Source organism: Saccostrea echinata, unplaced genomic scaffold (genome assembly GCF_033153115.1).
Source record: "Saccostrea echinata isolate AGI-Se365-2 ecotype Australia unplaced genomic scaffold, CSIRO_AGI_Sech_v1 ptg000054l, whole genome shotgun sequence".
NCBI lineage: Eukaryota > Metazoa > Mollusca > Bivalvia > Ostreida > Ostreidae > Saccostrea > Saccostrea echinata.
The window spans coordinates 12,975,162-12,992,821 of NW_026889803.1; the positions used below are offsets into that span (position 1 = coordinate 12,975,162).

Genomic DNA, 17,660 nt, shown 5'->3' on the forward strand with positions numbered 1-17,660 from the left:
TTTAAATGGTCTTGGTTTTTAATAGTTTTGTTTTGTTAAAATGCCGCTTTGAAAGGTACATTGACCATGTAGAGGGTGCGCACGACCCACTGCAGAATTGTTATGTAAACTTTAAAATAAAAATTTGGGATTTCAATGCATAAAACAAGTCAAAGTAAATTGAATTTTGTGATGTAACTAAACGACTGATGTCATTTTCTTATATCGTTATAGTGTTGGTTATAAGAATTGAGTAAGAAAAAAATGTAAATTCCCAAAAGTACATGTACAATGTACATGTATCTTATAAATGACACCGACTGTCTCGTGATCTGGTTTGGGGAAATGGGAGAAATTACACAAATTGAAATAATTTTAGAAAAAAAGGAAAGAAAGATAGGTAAATGAACTCAATATCAGCACTTCTTCCAAGTGTTGGGATAATCCGGAAATGTCCAGCTTGACGATATCATACTATTCTTTTAGTATACTTTCACTTTCAATAGAAAAAATGGCAGCTTCCGGGTTTTGTTTGGAAGCTGTCAAGAAATTTATGATTGATAATGACTGTAGAGTAACTAACCATGAACTGGTAACACACTTCAAGAGTTATTTGAATGATCCTGATGACAAAAGTGAGTTGTAATTTAACACATTTCTTTTGTTTATGAACTTGTGTTTATTTACTTTCTACATTGTTCTGTTGTTCTGATAATATGTGCATTTACCTGTTTACTGTGCTCGTAAATACAATAAATATATGCATGTAATATTTCCGTATATGAATATACTTTGTATGATAAACTTCCTCTGTTATAGTACATATTTGCTTATAATGTTATATACTGTAATTGATTGACTATACAGCTCTGTTTATTCTATCATTCTATGTTCGTCTATTGATTCAACAATCTTTTACTTGGGACAGCCTGGTCGATATAGATAATAATGATGTTACATTCAATCTTTTTTGTGTAAAGTAATGGCGAATACAAAAAATTGAAAACTTTCTAGGTTAAAAAACATGATGAATATAAACAAAATTATTCAGAATGACAGATGCAATGCAAGTTGGATTAATATAACAACTCACTGTCACAGTGCATCTAGTAATTATGGCTGGTTCATTCAACAGGTCTTCTAATTCCTGACCATTAATGACTTTCAGGTGGATCTGAATCAAGTTCTGGTCTTGCCAAGTGCTTTTTCTCCTGTCCTATTACATTTGGAATCCTTTTGACTCAATAAATAATAACTAGGGCTTTGTATTGAGCCAAAAAAAAAAAATGACAGATATGATACAATATTTCATAAATTGATATGCAATATACATGCATGTGTTGGATTCTTTAACAAGTGTATCAAAAAAGTCTTGTATTAAATCATTCATTGCATAAAATTTATAAAAAACTGAGTGTTTTATCATGTTTATAACCCATTTCAAAGTTTTTATTTGACTGATATTACAAATCACACTCCAAATTCCTATTCTAACGACTGTAAAACCAATGTGTTAAAATACAGTTGTCTATGTTATTTGTTATGATCATTTAAGATGTGCTATCTTCTTAATGTTTATATCATTATTGATCAGTTTTAATTCAAAACAGTTAAATATAATTTTCGGTGATTGAAATTCCCAACTTTTTCACAGAATTAAAAGAAAAACTACTTGCTCTATACATATAGGAAGTTAGTTATTTTTTAGATACTTTGCATTCTTGAATATTGGTACGTATGGATATATTGACACAGCCCTAATAATAACCTGCCAGAGAATTTATTTTCGTAAAGATATTTCTCTTTTGCAGCTCAAAAGTTTAACAGAGAGAAGTTCAAAGAATTTGTGAATACCTTAGCTGGAATAAAAACTGATGAGGTAAATAAACAGTACGACCTGTGTTATTTATCAAACTTTATTTGAATTCCTATGCTGAAAACTAAAATTTTTCAAGGCCAATCATGTTGTGAAGGGAGTGCAGCTGTAATCCCTAGGAGTCAAAATTTATTCAATTCAAATACATGTACATATATTATTGTATATGTATCACTTGTTATATAGCCTACACACTCTGTGTTTATCATCACTGAATTTCCTGTTTGCTGATGTGTGTGAAAGCCAGAAATTTAGTATTTTCTAGAGTGCTTCATGAAATTAAAAAAAAAATAGACTCAAGGACTACGAGTGTATAAACAAATCTTTTATAATGATTTCCTTTCTGTCTCGTGTTCTAGTCCAATTTTTTCCACCTTTTCACTTAAATTAGTTCTAAAGATGTATATATAGAGATAAATGCAACTTCTTAGGAGCATTTCAGCCATGCCAAATTTCAGTTCCTGATATTCTTCATGGCCTTCAGCATGGTTACATTTGTTATTCAGTATTTTTTACATTGTAAAAGACTACATACATGTGCATGTTATAAAGGATTCTTTAATTTCATAAAAGAAACTGGGGGGATAAGCCGAGCCATATGCCTACATGACGATCCATAAAAAATCAATAAATTCATTTTACAAAAAGTTCACTTTTTGTTGAATTAATGTAATGCTTATTACCATTTGCATACAAATATGACAAAACCTGAATACTGTAACAGCGAAAATGATTCTGATTAACAAAACAAAATGGCATCACGCTCAATTTTCACAGAAACTGACATAAATTGGATGATATAACTACATTTTTTAAATAGAGTGGGTCATCGTACCATTTTTTTGAGAACGATTAATGAAAGGCAATGGAAAGATGTTGCTTTTTACACTTGCAAAAATTTGGTATGAAGACCCACTCTACATAAAAAATTAAGTTAACGTACTTAACTTTTCACCGTGGTCTTAAAAAATTCTAAGTCCAAAAACGCTTGCTAATATAGAGAACTGTATGGTATTTAAATAGACATGTAAGTGTGACACCGTGGTCTAGTGGTTAGCGAGAAGCTCTTTAAAGGGATGTTTATTGAGGAAAGTGTTCGAGTCATGCTCTGATTTTTAGCTCACCTGAGCCGAAGGCTCAAGTGAGCTTTTCTGATCACATTTTGTCCGTCGTCCGTCCGTCCGTCTGTCCGTCTGTCCGTCTGTCTGTCTGTCTGTCCGTCCGTCTGTAAACTTTTCACATTTTTGACTTCTTCTCAAGAACCACAGGGCCAATTTTGACCAAACTTGGTACAAAGCATCCTTGGGTGAAGGGGAATTTAAATTGTTAAAATGAAGGGCCAAGTCCCCTCACAAGGGGAGATAATCAAGAGAAGACAAAAATAGGGTGGGGTCATTAAAAAATCTTCTTCTCAAGAACCACAGGGCCAGTAAAGCTGAAACTTATATGGAAGCATCCTGGGGTAGTGTAGATTCTAAATTGTTCAAATCATGACCCCCGGGGGTAGGGCGGGGCCACAATGTGGAATCAATGTTTTACATAGAAATATATAGGAAAAATCTTTAAAAATCTTCTTCTCAAGAACCACTGGGCCAGAAAAGCTGAAACTTATGTGGAAGCATCCTGGGGTAGTGTAGATTTTAAATTGTTCAAATCATGGCCCCCGGGGGTAGGGCGGGGCCACAATAGGGAATCAAAGTTTTACATTGAAATATATAGGCAAAATCTTTGAAAATCTTCTTCTTAAGAACCACTGGGCTAGAAAAGCTGAAGCTTATGTGGAAGCATCCTTGGGTAGTGAAGATTCTAAATTGTTCAAATCATAGCCCCTGGGGGTAGGGCGGGGCCACAATAGGGAATCAAAGTTTTACATTGAAATATATAGGCAAAATCTTTGAAAATCTTCTTCTTAAGAACCACTGAGCCAGAAAAGCTGAAACTTATGTGGAAGCTTCCTTGGGTAGTGAAGATTCTAAATTGTTCAAATCCTAGCCCCTGGGGGTAGGGTGGGGCCACAATAGGGAATCAAAGTTCTACATTGAAATATATAGGCAAAATCTTTGAAAATCTTCTTCTTAAGAACCACTGGGCCAGAAAAGCTGAAACTTATGTGGAAGCATCCTGGGGTAGTGTGTTCAAATCATGGCCCCTGGGGGCCACAATAGGGAATCAAAGTTTTACATTGAAATATATAGGCAAAATCTTTGAAAATCTTCTTTTTAAGAACCACTGGGCCAGAAAAGCTGAAACTTATGTGGAAGCATCCTTGGGTAGTGAAGATTCTAAATTGTTCAAATCATAGTCCCTGGGGGTAGGGCGGGGCCACAATAGGGAATCAAAGTTTTACATTGAAATATATAGGCAAAATCTTTGAAAATCTTCTTCTTAAGAACCACTGAGCCAGAAAAGCTGAAACTTATGTGGAAGCATCCTTGGGTATTGTTGATTCTAAATTGTTCAAATCATAGCCCCCAGTGGTAGGGCGGGGCCGCAATAAATATTACAAAGGGGAGGTTTTGTGAAGAACAGCAGGGCAAAAGTAACTCAGGTGAGCGTTGTGGCCCATGGGCCTCTTGTTTGATATATATTTTTTTTTTTGGTTTTAATTTTGTTTTACTTTATAAAAAATGTCTATATAGGAATAACATATTTTTCACTAGAAATAAAATATATACATGTAGTAATGAACTTATTTACGGTAAATTATTTAAAATGCCTGATAAAAATTATAATAGATATTTGAATACTTTTATTCCCGTTTTTATTTATTTTAAATAAAAGCGCTTCTAGATCACCATTATCACTATATATGATGTTAACAATTTTATAATATCTCCACAATAAGTGTAAACACTCAATATGCAGATTAATTAATAGAAGTCCTTACCCATGTTAGACATTTGTGACAGTAAATGAAAGTCAACTGTATAGCTTGTTTAGAATATAAATATCATTTTGAAAAGTACGGTAAACGTTAAAATGCTTAAGTAAATTCGAACAATTGAGAGATTTTTTCCAATAAATGTTCTTGCATAGCCGAAAAATAGGCATGGGCACATGGCTCATTTTATCCCCCCAGATTCTTTGTTTCTAAATCTTCTATTTCACTTTAACATTACTGCGACAAATCTGCTAAAGTGTTTTCCAAAAAAAAAAAAAAAAAGTAAGAAACTTTCAAAGTGGCCTCAGTTCCAAAAAAGTACCTTATTTAAATAAGTTGTAAATTATCATTATTTACATGTAGATAAATTTACTCGAATCCTTTCAAAAAACTACTTGAAATAGGCTTCAAAGCTGGTCAGTCATCTCATATAAACACACGCAGGGCATAGCTAGACAGGATTTAATATTATAGGCACAGATGTGATACTGAGGATTTCACAGTTAAGCACTATAGGTCTAAACTGGTTGAAAGGTTTTGAGGGATTGCCCCCCCCCCCCCTCCCAGCAACTGGAACAAAAGAAAAGGAATTAGATAGAATACAAAAGCAAAAGATAAAATAACTTGGGGGTGGGGGGTACTATCATGTATTAAAATCATGCTGCTTATTTGGTATTGATAGTCATAGGAATCTTAGACATGCATATATGATCTCCCCCTTTCTGCCATAAAAGGGGTGTTAGTCTGGAGGGAGAGAGAGAACATCCTGTCATCCAAGGATTTATTCAAATAACTGAGTTTTTGGTCATTTTTATAATTTTATATACTGTATACAACAATGACATTAAATTTTCTGTTCTTTTGACATATATATGGCCTATGTTTAAATATATTTTTTTGTCTGAATTAACTAGTTTATTATACATATAAACCAATAGGATTTAAAGTACATGTACTGTATATTTCTAACAGTTAATATTATCCCCCCCCCCCCCCCCTTTTCTTCTACCTTCTCTCTTCAAAACAAAAAATGAATTTAATGGAATTAACATTTGTGATGAAATGCAAACACATATGCGATCAAGAAAATGACTGTAATAAGTTTCTGTATTGTACCTATCTAGCCGTCAGAATAACTTGACACACCCTCCCCCTCCTCTCCCCAAAAGAAAAAAAGAAAACTCTGCTTGAACCACACATAGATATACATGCATTGTATACTTTGTATTTTAAGAACTTGAAAAAGAAAATCAGTAAATATTAAACTTGCTTTTATAAAATTTACTTTTTTACATTCTGTTGTTTGCAAAGCAAACTGCAAAATAATGATAAATTCTTTGTACACATGGTTATATTTTCAGAGAGGAGAAAAAATTCTTGTATTGAAAAAGAAATTCAGACTAGAAAATGTCAGTGCAGATTCTTCAAGGCAAGAATCGGGGAGGTCAGGGTCATCAGGAGACTCACGAATTCAGGAGACGGATAGTGTTCCTAAATCCCAGAGTGTCAGCAGTAGCAGTTCCAGCACTGATCAGGGATCAGAAATTCCAAATTCTAACCATTTATCCACAGCATCATCTGTTTCTTCAGCTGCCTCAACAGTAAGCATTAATTTACTTTTTTTTTCCTTTTTGTGCTTTATAATACTTGACGTACATTTTGTGAATTGTTTGAGTGCATTAATTTATAATTGATGTGGCCAAAAAGACAGATCACTTGGATGCATGATACACTGCCTAATTATAGAATTACCAAACTAAATTGTTTATATATATGCATAAAAAAATTCCGAAAACTCAAAGTGCTGATGATTATTTTTATATTATACAAGAAATTCACAATCAATATTATATAAGCTTCACTTTACTGATGCTAGAATGGTAAAAGTGTTTGGCTAATTAGAATATTCAGATATTGTTATATACAGGTATTCAATTACATGTAGTGTTTCTATAATGAGAATCTTTTGTTTTCATACGTAAGGTAAAACAAAGGTTATGGATTTTAACTGAAATTATCAAGTGATTTGCTGAAGTTAATTTTTCTTGATTAGCAGTTACTGGAATACCCATATTACCTATCAGACTACATACAAGTCACAGTGCACATTGAACATAATATTGTGTGAAAGTTTAAGGAGGAATGTTACACCAAAATTTCTTTTTATGGATCTTTAACACATCTCTTTTGAAACATGATTTCAGCATGGAAAGTAAACTGCTAGTTGCACCACTAAGTGGATCAGAATTATAATTCTTAACAGAGAGTAATTATTCCCTAATCATGCCAGCATAATTAGGATGGTATTGTAGATCACCAAATTTTTGTGACACCTTATTTTAGGAAGATAAGTACTAGGTATTCATAGTGAGACAAAATTTTCATGAATTCTGGTTATTGTTTTATATAATCTATACTAATAAAAATATAGGCAAGAATGAAATTTTCACAAGCATAGTAACCAACTTGCTTAATTATGCAAAAATAAAGTTTTCACAGATAAAAAAGTGATTTACAATATATATAAGATATATTCTGCAAAACTAGTCCATCTGTCAGTGTTTTTGCCATCTATGTTCATCATGTCCAGGCCAAGGTAGATTAATTTGTATTTTGCATGGGCATTGATCACAAAATGGTCCTTCACAAAATAGATATTCATTATTCTTTTCTCAACAACACCGTTATCAACCCCTATAACTCTGAAGAATTTCAAAACATAACTGCTTTCTAGGCTAATTTAAACAGTGTGCTGTTTTGTTATAATCTACAATGGACAGTTTAATGTGATATTAATAAGCAACTAGATGTCTCAAATCTATGTGAGCAATAAACAAGGATAAAACCTTGACGTGTTTGGTGTGTGATCATGTCTTCCTAGAAGGCCTAACAACATCACCAGAATTGATTATGTTATCAACTCACTTCGTTTTAACCCTTATTGTTACAGCCAAACAAGGTTACAGAGAACAGGCATAAAATGATTTCAGGCTAACAACAGAGTGATTTTCATTCTGTGTAGTTTTAATTTTTTATGAAATTATCGGATAACTTGAATTATGTTTACAATTAATCAAAATTGTTTGTCCCTGGCACTTCCCTGATGGTTTTTAAGTAGACCGTAATATTATGGTATTAAGAGTGGCTCGATGTTTGTTTCAGTCAAGTAGAGATCTTTTTTTTCAATACCAGTTTTTGTGCATGTGCATGTTCATGCCACAACAAGTGTGAACACTCCACAGGTACATTAAGGTTAGAGGGAAATGAAGCAGACCAGGAATGCCTCTCTTGCAAAAGGACATCTGCAGACTCAGACACTCAAGCTTACCATTTTGTCCCCCACGTTGTTCCTTCACAACCTCATCGATCATTTTATGTTCATTTGAGAATGAGCAATATTCTCTGAAAGTTACATATTAGAGAATTAAAAAGGGTGGGGGATGTCAGTATTAATTTTATTTGCAAGAAAAATACCTTGAACCCTACACACTTCCCCTTTAGAAACACTCTGATGTATTCAATCTTTTTGAGCCACACTAACCTAAACTGCTAAAGGTAAATGGGATTAATGAAAAAAATATCAGGGGTCAGTAATTCCGTAATATTTTCAGTTGTGGTATTTTCAAATCTTTAACCAGCCTTCCTTTCAATCAAAATTGTAGGAGGGTGTATAGGAATTACTGTGTCTGTTTGTCAAACTGTACTGGCTGTCAATATATCTGTAGAAGCAATATGTTAAACAAAACATCTCTCCAGGTTATCAAAAGGGTATCCAAGCCAACTTTGCAGATGTGGTACATCTGTTGATAACTTTATGAGATGCATGCTTTTATTGTGCTCTAACAAGGCAGATCCATTCTGTTTTTAGTCTAAACTTTAGTGTATGGAGAGTCGGTAATTCCTGTCCCAGAAATCCCAACCTTACTTCTTTCTTTCTCTTAAATTCAAATCCTTTTAAATTAGCATTTTAGATGGTCTATATTTAAATACGAAACAAGATGCTTTAAAAAAGCAGAGGTACCTTGCACTTCACACATGTTGCCTTTGATCAATACCTCTTTGCATTGTTGACATGATAAACTTATTATATCCACTGTTGAATATTTTAGCATGAGATACAAAATTTTAAAATGAAAGTTGAACGTATATAAAAGTTTTGTGAAATGTTTTAGTCAGTAATTAACCCCCTGCATTTTTCGTGACTATATTATAATGCTTATATATATTTTTAGCAATTTGTAGAGTGACTTATCTTTTTTTCCTGAAGTATCACAGTAAATAATACTAAAATACAAAAATATACCCACATACATATCAAAAACGAAATAACTGATTCAGATGCTGAAGTGCTTTCATTTACACTAAGTAATACTTCCTAATGCGAAGAACCGAGGATGCCAAAGAACTTCAAGCGAAGTTGTGATGGCAAGGCAGCAAAGTTACCTGCTCCAAAGGTTACCTGTCACTAGTCTGAAATCTGAAAGGGGAGGGGATTATCAGCATCATAAATTGTGATATAGTATTTATTTGAACTAGACAATTTAACTTTAATATTTCATGATATTTTCATTCATCTTTAAATTTCTATTTTTAAATAACTAGATAATACATGACAATCTTCCTCCAAGTTTACTGTAAAACGCAATTTCAATCTTAACTGTAAGATGCCATCCATAGGTCTTTTTTCGATGTAGTTTCCATTTAAGCACCCATCACGCGTTTTGCAACATTAAGCATAATTATTTTCAAAAACCCCAATAAAGTTTACTATAAGTACATTACATGTGTACTTCAGTTAAGGAGGTTGGATCCTGCTATCAAAAGTAATGAGAATTTTTTATCAAGTATATTTTTAGAATTTATACACATAGCTTAATTAAAAATCAAAACAAAAAATGGGGATCAATGCGCTTCTTTTGCACTACAGAGCATTTAGTTTGACCTTTTTGCACTGTAAATACGTCTTACACATAAACCAATTTTTAATGTTTTTCCTCCAATATTTTTTATTCAAATAAATTATGGGAACAAACACAGTCTTATTTCATCTTGAATAGACATATTAAAATTTCTAACAACGAAAAATATTTCAAATTACTCCGCATGTTCAATGATATCGATTTGACCTTTTTGCACTCAAAAATTTTCATTTTTCTGGCATTAAGAATTTAAAAAGCTAAAAAATCATTTGAAAGTAATGACAATTTACTGAATTTAAGAAGAATGGTTAAAAGTATCTTATATATTCAAAAAAGAAAATTAAAAGTTGGGGTCTGTGATGTTAATTTTTAGATATTACTAAAAAAGTGCTAATTTTAAGCTTAAATTAGGACTGTTTTTTTCTTGATTTTCACAAAATATTTGCTATATTTATCAAATATGATGATAGAATTCATATCAGTTTATTTATTATATAATTTAGGATCAGTATAAAACAGTTCACTGCAGAAAATAACTCTGTGTGCAGACTGCATGTAAAAATTTGAATCCAAACTTAACAAACTTTAAATACTTCGAAAGAGAAAAAAATGATCATTTTCTTCCAAAAAAAAAAAACCTTCCGCCAATATAGTTCCTCACTTAATGCTTTTGGTATGGAATTTAATAATGCAGTTTTAACTAAATATAGTTTAATTGGCATTGTAGAATCCAAATTTATTATAAGAATTAAAACATTATGCAGAATTTGTTAAATATAGGTTAAGATAAAAATCTGCTCAAAAGCTCAGGAGCGAACCTCGTTAAGATTTGTAATAGGATTCTTTTGTTTTCTTCTAAATCGTAAATCTACTTCTAACGTGAAGATACATGTTGGGTCATTCTGAGCAACTTTTCTGAGCAGATCCTTTAAGGACTTTAAAGAACACAACCAGGAAATGCTAATAGAGTTTTTTAAATACTCACTGATTTGCAATATTATGAAAAAAAAACTAATTTTCGCCAGCATAATGCATGAGTGTCGCGGAATGATTCTGAAAGGCATAAGGTACTAGTATTCCATTTCATTTGTCAGCATGTGTTGTACGTTATGTACATGTACTATCGTTATGCTGCGGCCGAAAAAAATGTTCATGTGTTTATTGTACGTACAAGTAATTGTTAATAGTAATATTTCAATTCAAAACTTGAGAGAAACGTACTGGTAGTGGTAACCGATGGTTGGGGCCTCGGTACAGGTGTCGTAACAGTATTTCACTTGAGGTTCACGTCAAATCATGGCTGACGCAAAATAATTCCTGAATCTTCCCTTCCGATTCGGGCATTTTAACACGAGACTGGAGCTGAATTTTTTTATGAGATGAAAAGCAATATGTAAACTTCCTATATTGACTAGATTCATTAAAATTTAGGGCGTGCTGAATTTTCTATATACTGTATTTGAGTGGGGAGTGATTAGGTCCTGGACTTGATTTTCAAGCACCTGCTCGACTTCGAGCGAGACAAACTTGCGTGCCTTGCTGGATGGCTATGTATTTTTTGGTACTAAAATCTTTATAAAGAATTGTTTTACAAGATCTGAAAAGGAAACTTCTCAAAAGTTTGTTTTCAATTAATACCATCTACTCAAAGTTGCGCATTTTTGGTAAGAATATATAGCAAAATTTAATACTGTTGTGCAACCTGCAGTAAAAGCAGATTTTATACTTCGAAATATTGTAGTCTATAATTTAAGGTTTAATTTCGTGAGTTTAGACGGAAAATGAGAAATAATGGCATTTTTTGACCGTCATTGCTGTTCGTTCGCGTTTAATGGAGCATAGAAAATTAGTCCAGATTTCCTCTAAAATAATTTATCTTGACCACACAAGGGCCTGATTTCGATGTATCGGATTGAGAGAAATGCATGAAAATTAGAGGACACTTTAACAAATACCTTGCCATCACACTCGTTAACATTATTTACTCATAAACAATTTCAAAATCTATCAATTTAAAGAATTTAGACTAAACCCGGAGCAAAATAAAAATTCTGAATATGTGTAAATATCCGTTAATTTGGAACACAGTGGTAACAGATAAAGAAATCTAGTTTGTAAAAAGAATTATTTAGGCAAAACAATCGTAATTAAGCAGAAAACGCCATGATATTTCAATAATATGTATTATTTCAATGCTCTTTTTAACCCCACCCCCCTTCCTTATGACAAAGACTACTTCTTTCGCCCTGTTATAAAAAGCAAACATATTTTAAATAATTTTTAATCCTTATGTGAATCAGTATGCATTAATTAAAAATCTGAGACGAAAAAACAACAAAAGTTCAACGCGCAAGATCATTACATACAGTTCAACTTTTGCCATATTTTTAGAAATCCGTGTTCACCGCGAACACCCCTGTCACCGAGTGTCGCCAATATTTTTCCTACCTTGAGACGGATTCTTATGAAACTTGCTTTATTACATTGAATATTCATTACAGATCGGGAAAATAGCATTATACTGGCAAGCAAAAATTTTCACTCTTATTGCAGGTGTCGTAACAGTATTTCACTTGAGGTTCACGTCAAATCATGGCTGACGCAAAATAATTCCTGAATCTTCCCTTCCGATTCGGGCATTTTAACACGAGACTGGAGCTGAATTTTTTTATGAGATGAAAAGCAATATGTAAACTTCCTATATTGACTAGATTCATTAAAATTTAGGGCGTGCTGAATTTTCTATATACTGTATTTGAGTGGGGAGTGATTAGGTCCTGGACTTGATTTTCAAGCACCTGCTCGACTTCGAGCGAGACAAACTTGCGTGCCTTGCTGGATGGCTATGTATTTTTTGGTACTAAAATCTTTATAAAGAATTGTTTTACAAGATCTGAAAAGGAAACTTCTCAAAAGTTTGTTTTCAATTAATACCTTCTACTCAAAGTTGCGCATTTTTGGTAAGAATATATAGCAAAATTTAATACTGTTGTGCAACCTACATGATCGGAGGTCCGGGTTCGATTCTCGATCCCGACGCCATGTCAGACCTAAGATGTTTAACATAGGTAGTGACTATTCCCTCGCAAAATGCACGGCATTAGAAATGAGGGTTACTTGTCTTTTGGACTAGACCTTAAGGACACACGCAACGTAGTTTTGAACTTTATTTTCTTATTCCCTGTATAATTTATGAATTCTAATAATGGAAGGACTTTTGTGCGATTTATGATGCTGGGTCATCTGAATCAAATTTTGAGGAAACACTACATAAAACTACATTTTTGTTAAAGTTTCCTAAAAAGAAACACAAGAATTTTTTCATCACTTGATACTATTTAAAACTCCCTCAACCTCCTTTATCACTAGGGCATGTTCAGACGTCAATTATCAATGTGAGTGTAAATTTGTACTACATTTCATTTGTCATTTTACCAAAAAGATCTCTAATTCATATGTTATAGTAGACATATCAAGTTGCATTTTACAATAAATGATGTTTAAGGACATGTACATCCCCATTCCAAGCTTTATTTACCCAGGAATTTTACAGTCCTTTCAGAAAATTTGATACAAAACTGGCGTTAACAAATTTGTATGAAAGGAATCACAGGACAGGGGCGGATCCGGGTTTTTTTTTGGGGGGGGGGAGGGGGGGCTGGAACCAACCTACCCCTCGACCCACCCATCTAGATCTGCCCCCCTGTAGGAAACATTTTCTTAGACTCTACACAAGTAAAAGGTGAAATAGAAAATATTTGTGTTCGTCAAGATTACATTTTTAAAAAAAATCCTAGTGCATCGATCGATCTAGTTGAAACCATTCTTGTGAGTACTAGTATGTAGACCTAAAGAGTGAATTATCTACCATGATACCATTTTCTACTTCTATGATTTTTGTTGCTAAATATTTGGCAGTTTTGTACTGATGTCGATAAATAAAGATTTCAGCATTAGTGTTATCACGATAAATTGCTTGGGGTTTGCATCAAGCACTTATGATTTAGCAGTATTGCTTATACTATACATGTATATGTAGACATATTAAGAGACACTTCAATCATGTAGCATTATCATTATGGTAGCTCAGTCTGCATTGTCATGTATCGCTTTGCTCCTCACCTACAAGCTAACATTGGCACATTTCCAGAATTCGGGACCAGTGACGTCAGAGGATGACGTGAATGCCTCCATTGTAAGCGTCAAAGAACGAGCACATCACCTAAATCGAATGGAGTCAGAAAGTGAACTGCAGAAAATGACAGAAGGTCAAAGAGTAAAGGGACAGCAAAGTGTAATAAAATTACCTTACAGATTCCTCCTCTCATGTTTTTTGTTGCACTTTGATAAATAAAAACTCATTATGGATGTGGTGAAGTAAATATTGGTTGATTTTATAGATTAGTTTCATTTCCCTTTTTTTTAAAATGCATGTCTATACACGTTCATCATTTTCCAAATATAATTCCGACTAAATACATGCATATATCTTACACTAAATTTTTATTTTTTGGTATTTTTTTAATACTAATATTCACTTGCGTGTAAAATCTCTTCTTTTAATTATGATTAGGATATGAACCATGTCTGCAAACCGCAAATTTTCCATCCTTTCCTCGATTTGGATTTTTAAAAAAAAATATTAGGTGACTTGAATTCTAAATAGTTAATTAGTTAATGAATAACCATTTAAATGCATAATTTTCATATTTAATTAAAGTTCTTTTTGTTACGATATGCTGTTAGAGCAAGAAATTGCAGCACAAACCAATAACTCGACTTAGTACGCATTTATAAATGTATGCTTGATGTATAATCATTATTTATCTATTTAATGCTTTATGCTTTAAATGGCTAAACTTGGCATTTCATGTTTAGAGATATTTGGAGAACATGTTAATATTCTGTAAACCAACTTTTATTCGCTTGCGAAAAATATCCGCGAGTTTCGCTACCTACTTTAACTCGCGAATATAATCGCTGCGAACCATTTAATTTGCTTTGTTTTATAGAGAATGTTTTCTCAGCCTCGAAAATTAATCTCCGCAGATTGATTTCAAACTGACGAATCGCAAATAAAAGATGAAGCGAATAATAGTTGGTTTACAGTACTAGTTTTTTTTTTTTCTAAAGGGAACTGCGCGTCTTTTATTTCTTAAATGTTCACTTCAATCGAGTCGAAACATACTTCATTTTAAGTGAAAGACTTTTACCTTATGGCTTTACACTGCAAAAAATGAGATAATACAGATTTGCGGGGATATGAATTGTTTAAAATCTGTGTTTCAGCCAAATGAAAAAGGTGATCCGGATGATGAATCAAATTCTTCTGGAAGCTGTTATGTTTCGGTAGGTCCAAGAAATACATCATTGAAAAAAAGACTCAAATTAAATTATCTGAAAAAAACTGACTTAAATAGAATCATTCTTCATAATCAAGCTTAAAGCTTATTATTAAGTTAATAAATAAACTTTAAAAATTAGTGGTTAGTTTAAAAGAATGGAAGTGAGAAATGCATTCAAATAAAACAAAATCACGAACTCCTTTTCATTATTGGAATCTTTTTTTATAGTTGGATTCTGAGGAAAAAGAATGGATTGTCGTCAGCTCTACGTCAGAGTACCATCCAATTCACAGAATGTTGACCAAAAATCCAACCTTAGTTAATGTGAAGGTCGGTAATTATTGACAAAATATAAATTTTTAAGACTAAGGCTTGTAAATCATTATTTACTTTAAAGTATGTTTGCTGAAAAGTCATTGAAGTCACTGTAGTTTTATCATTGTCAATATGTACAGTATTCATAAGCCCTAAGATACTGGGGTGTTGAAAGAAACAAATCTGAATCTACTTTACCTGAAGATACATACATATTTTATATTCATTGAAAGCCATTTGAAGTAGCCTTATCATGGTCAATATGTATTCATTTTCACTGGAAAAGTCATTTAAAGTTGTTTCATTATGGTCAATATGTATTTATGTTCACCGAAAAAGTCATTTGAAGTAGTTTTATCATGGTCAGTGTGTATTTATTTTCCAGGAATTCACGAGTGTAAGTATTTCTTTTTTTCAAAATAACCCAATGAAAAATAGTGAGTTCTTTTAGTTCAATAAAATGACAATTTATTTACACTGAAGTCTGTTTTGCATTGATATTTTTTTCTATTTTTATTTTCATATTATGTTATCCAGGGCGTAAGTATGTCATTTATGTATAAATAAAATCTGTTACATTTTTGTAACTGATAGAATTTTATTTCTCTAAAGCAAAAAAGCAGCGAAATTGGAAAATGCTTAATAAAACTTCAATTTTTCTTTCTTTTTCATATTTTTCACCATCTGAATGGAACATCCGGAACATAGTATGTAAGTAATTATATATTTTTTTTAATTTTGTTACTGGTCTATTAAGAATTGAATTGGCAAGTGAAACATTTCATTAATTGTACTATAATTTTAAAAATACAATTCTTATTAAATTATTTTGAGAAATGTCCTTGATGTCCCCAATTTAGAGTGTTTGTTTTATGAAAAACTTTGTTTGGCAAAAACTGTTTAGTCAGGTAACCAATTACTCTTAAAACACTGAACTTCACATCCGAAAAATGTTTGGATCTCAGTGACTTACAGTTGTAAATTTAAAGATGTTGCAAAAAATACAGTTTTCAGTTTCCATTGTTGTATGTATCATAACAAAAATAAAATACTGAAATTATAGTTTACTATAGTTAACTATATTATCACAGTTTTTACTATAGTAAATCGAAGTTTTTGTTATAGTAAATCAAAGTATTTTTACTTTGAATTTCAAAGAACTGCACCGTCATGGTAGCTCAGTCGGTAGAGCGCTCGCTCCGTGATTGGAAGGTCGTGTGTTCGAATCACGGCCGCGACTGACCTAAGTCGATAAAAAAAATAGGTAGCAACTGTTCCTTTGCCAAGCGCTCGGCACTTTGAAGTAAAAGTTGCGGGTCCTTCGGATGAGACCTTAAAAACCGAGGCCCCGTGTCACGGTAGGCGTTGGCACGATAAAGAACCCTCATTGCTCAATGGCCCCGAGTGCCGAGTAAAGGACAAAATTTGAAGCCCTTCACCGGTATTATGGTGAAGTCTCTATATGAGCGAAAAATTCTCGAACGGGACGTAAATCAACATACAATCAATCAATCAATCAAAGAACTGCAAATGATATTGTCCGCCACCTACTTCTAAGTCAATTTTCAAAAGTTGAGATATTTAAATGATTTTTCACTTTACATGAATATTAATAAATGGTTTTTTTCCCCTCAAAATATAATTTTTGGGAAAACAAAGAGAGATAAATCTTTAAGGTTGGTAAAACTTGTGTTTTTCACTATAGGAATCAATGGAAAAAGGGAAAGAGAAATTTTTTTTTTAAAAGAATAAGCATCCCCCACCCACCCCTCTGAAATAAAAGTATGCAATTCATACAAAAGTGTTTGTTGTTTTGACAGTCAAGAGCATAGCAAAATGGATGAAATTGTATACTTTCCTTATGAAAAGATTTGTAATTTATATTAATGAATAGTTAAATATTTTATTTTCTAAAATTGTTTTTATAACAACTTGGAAAAAAGATATTAGATGATTAAAAATTCTGAAATTTATTGTATTTGCTCAAACAGACTGCATTACATTGGGCAGCAAAACATGGAAAACCCGAGGTGATAAAACTATTGGCTAGTCAACGTGGCGTGGACGTCAATAAGAGAACGGTAATGGAATAGTTTCGTATATGTATTTTGTACTGTGGAAAAAATTCTAAAATTTGTTTGATTTTTTTATCAGCACTGCAAGAAAAATAATAATAATAATAATAATAATAATAAAAATAATAATTTGTTTTTCTTTTTTTTATTATTGCTGTCTACAGAATGTAAGTATCACTTAGAAGATATGTACTTTTTTGAAGAGAACACAAGAAAACATTATTTTTAGTAAAAAAATATTCAATTTATAGTAGATTTTTCAAATATAAT

At 32.4% G+C, this 17,660-nt stretch overlaps 1 protein-coding gene across 1 annotated transcript; it reads left to right on the forward strand.

The window, feature by feature from the left end:
• Nucleotides 1–491: 491 nt before the first annotated feature.
• LOC133171865 (ankyrin repeat domain-containing protein SOWAHB-like) lies at nt 492–15,766 on the forward strand. The gene is made up of 7 exons (XM_061306655.1): nt 492–614; nt 1,791–1,858; nt 6,098–6,337; nt 13,806–13,949; nt 14,945–15,004; nt 15,229–15,330; nt 15,701–15,766. The coding sequence occupies exons 1-7, from the start codon at nt 533–535 to the stop codon at nt 15,764–15,766; spliced, it is 762 nt and encodes a 253-aa protein (XP_061162639.1). The 5' UTR covers nt 492–532.
• Nucleotides 15,767–17,660: the final 1,894 nt, after the last annotated feature.

Coding starts and splice junctions, on each gene's coding strand:
- LOC133171865 (XM_061306655.1), top strand. CDS start 533: ATGATTGATAATGACTGTAGAGTAACTAACCATGAACTGGTAACACAC. Junction 6,338..13,805: donor TTTCTTCAGCTGCCTCAACA/GTAAGCATTAAT, acceptor GCACATTTCCAG/AATTCGGGACCAGTGACGTC. Junction 15,005..15,228: donor CTGGAAGCTGTTATGTTTCG/GTAGGTCCAAGA, acceptor CTTTTTTTATAG/TTGGATTCTGAGGAAAAAGA.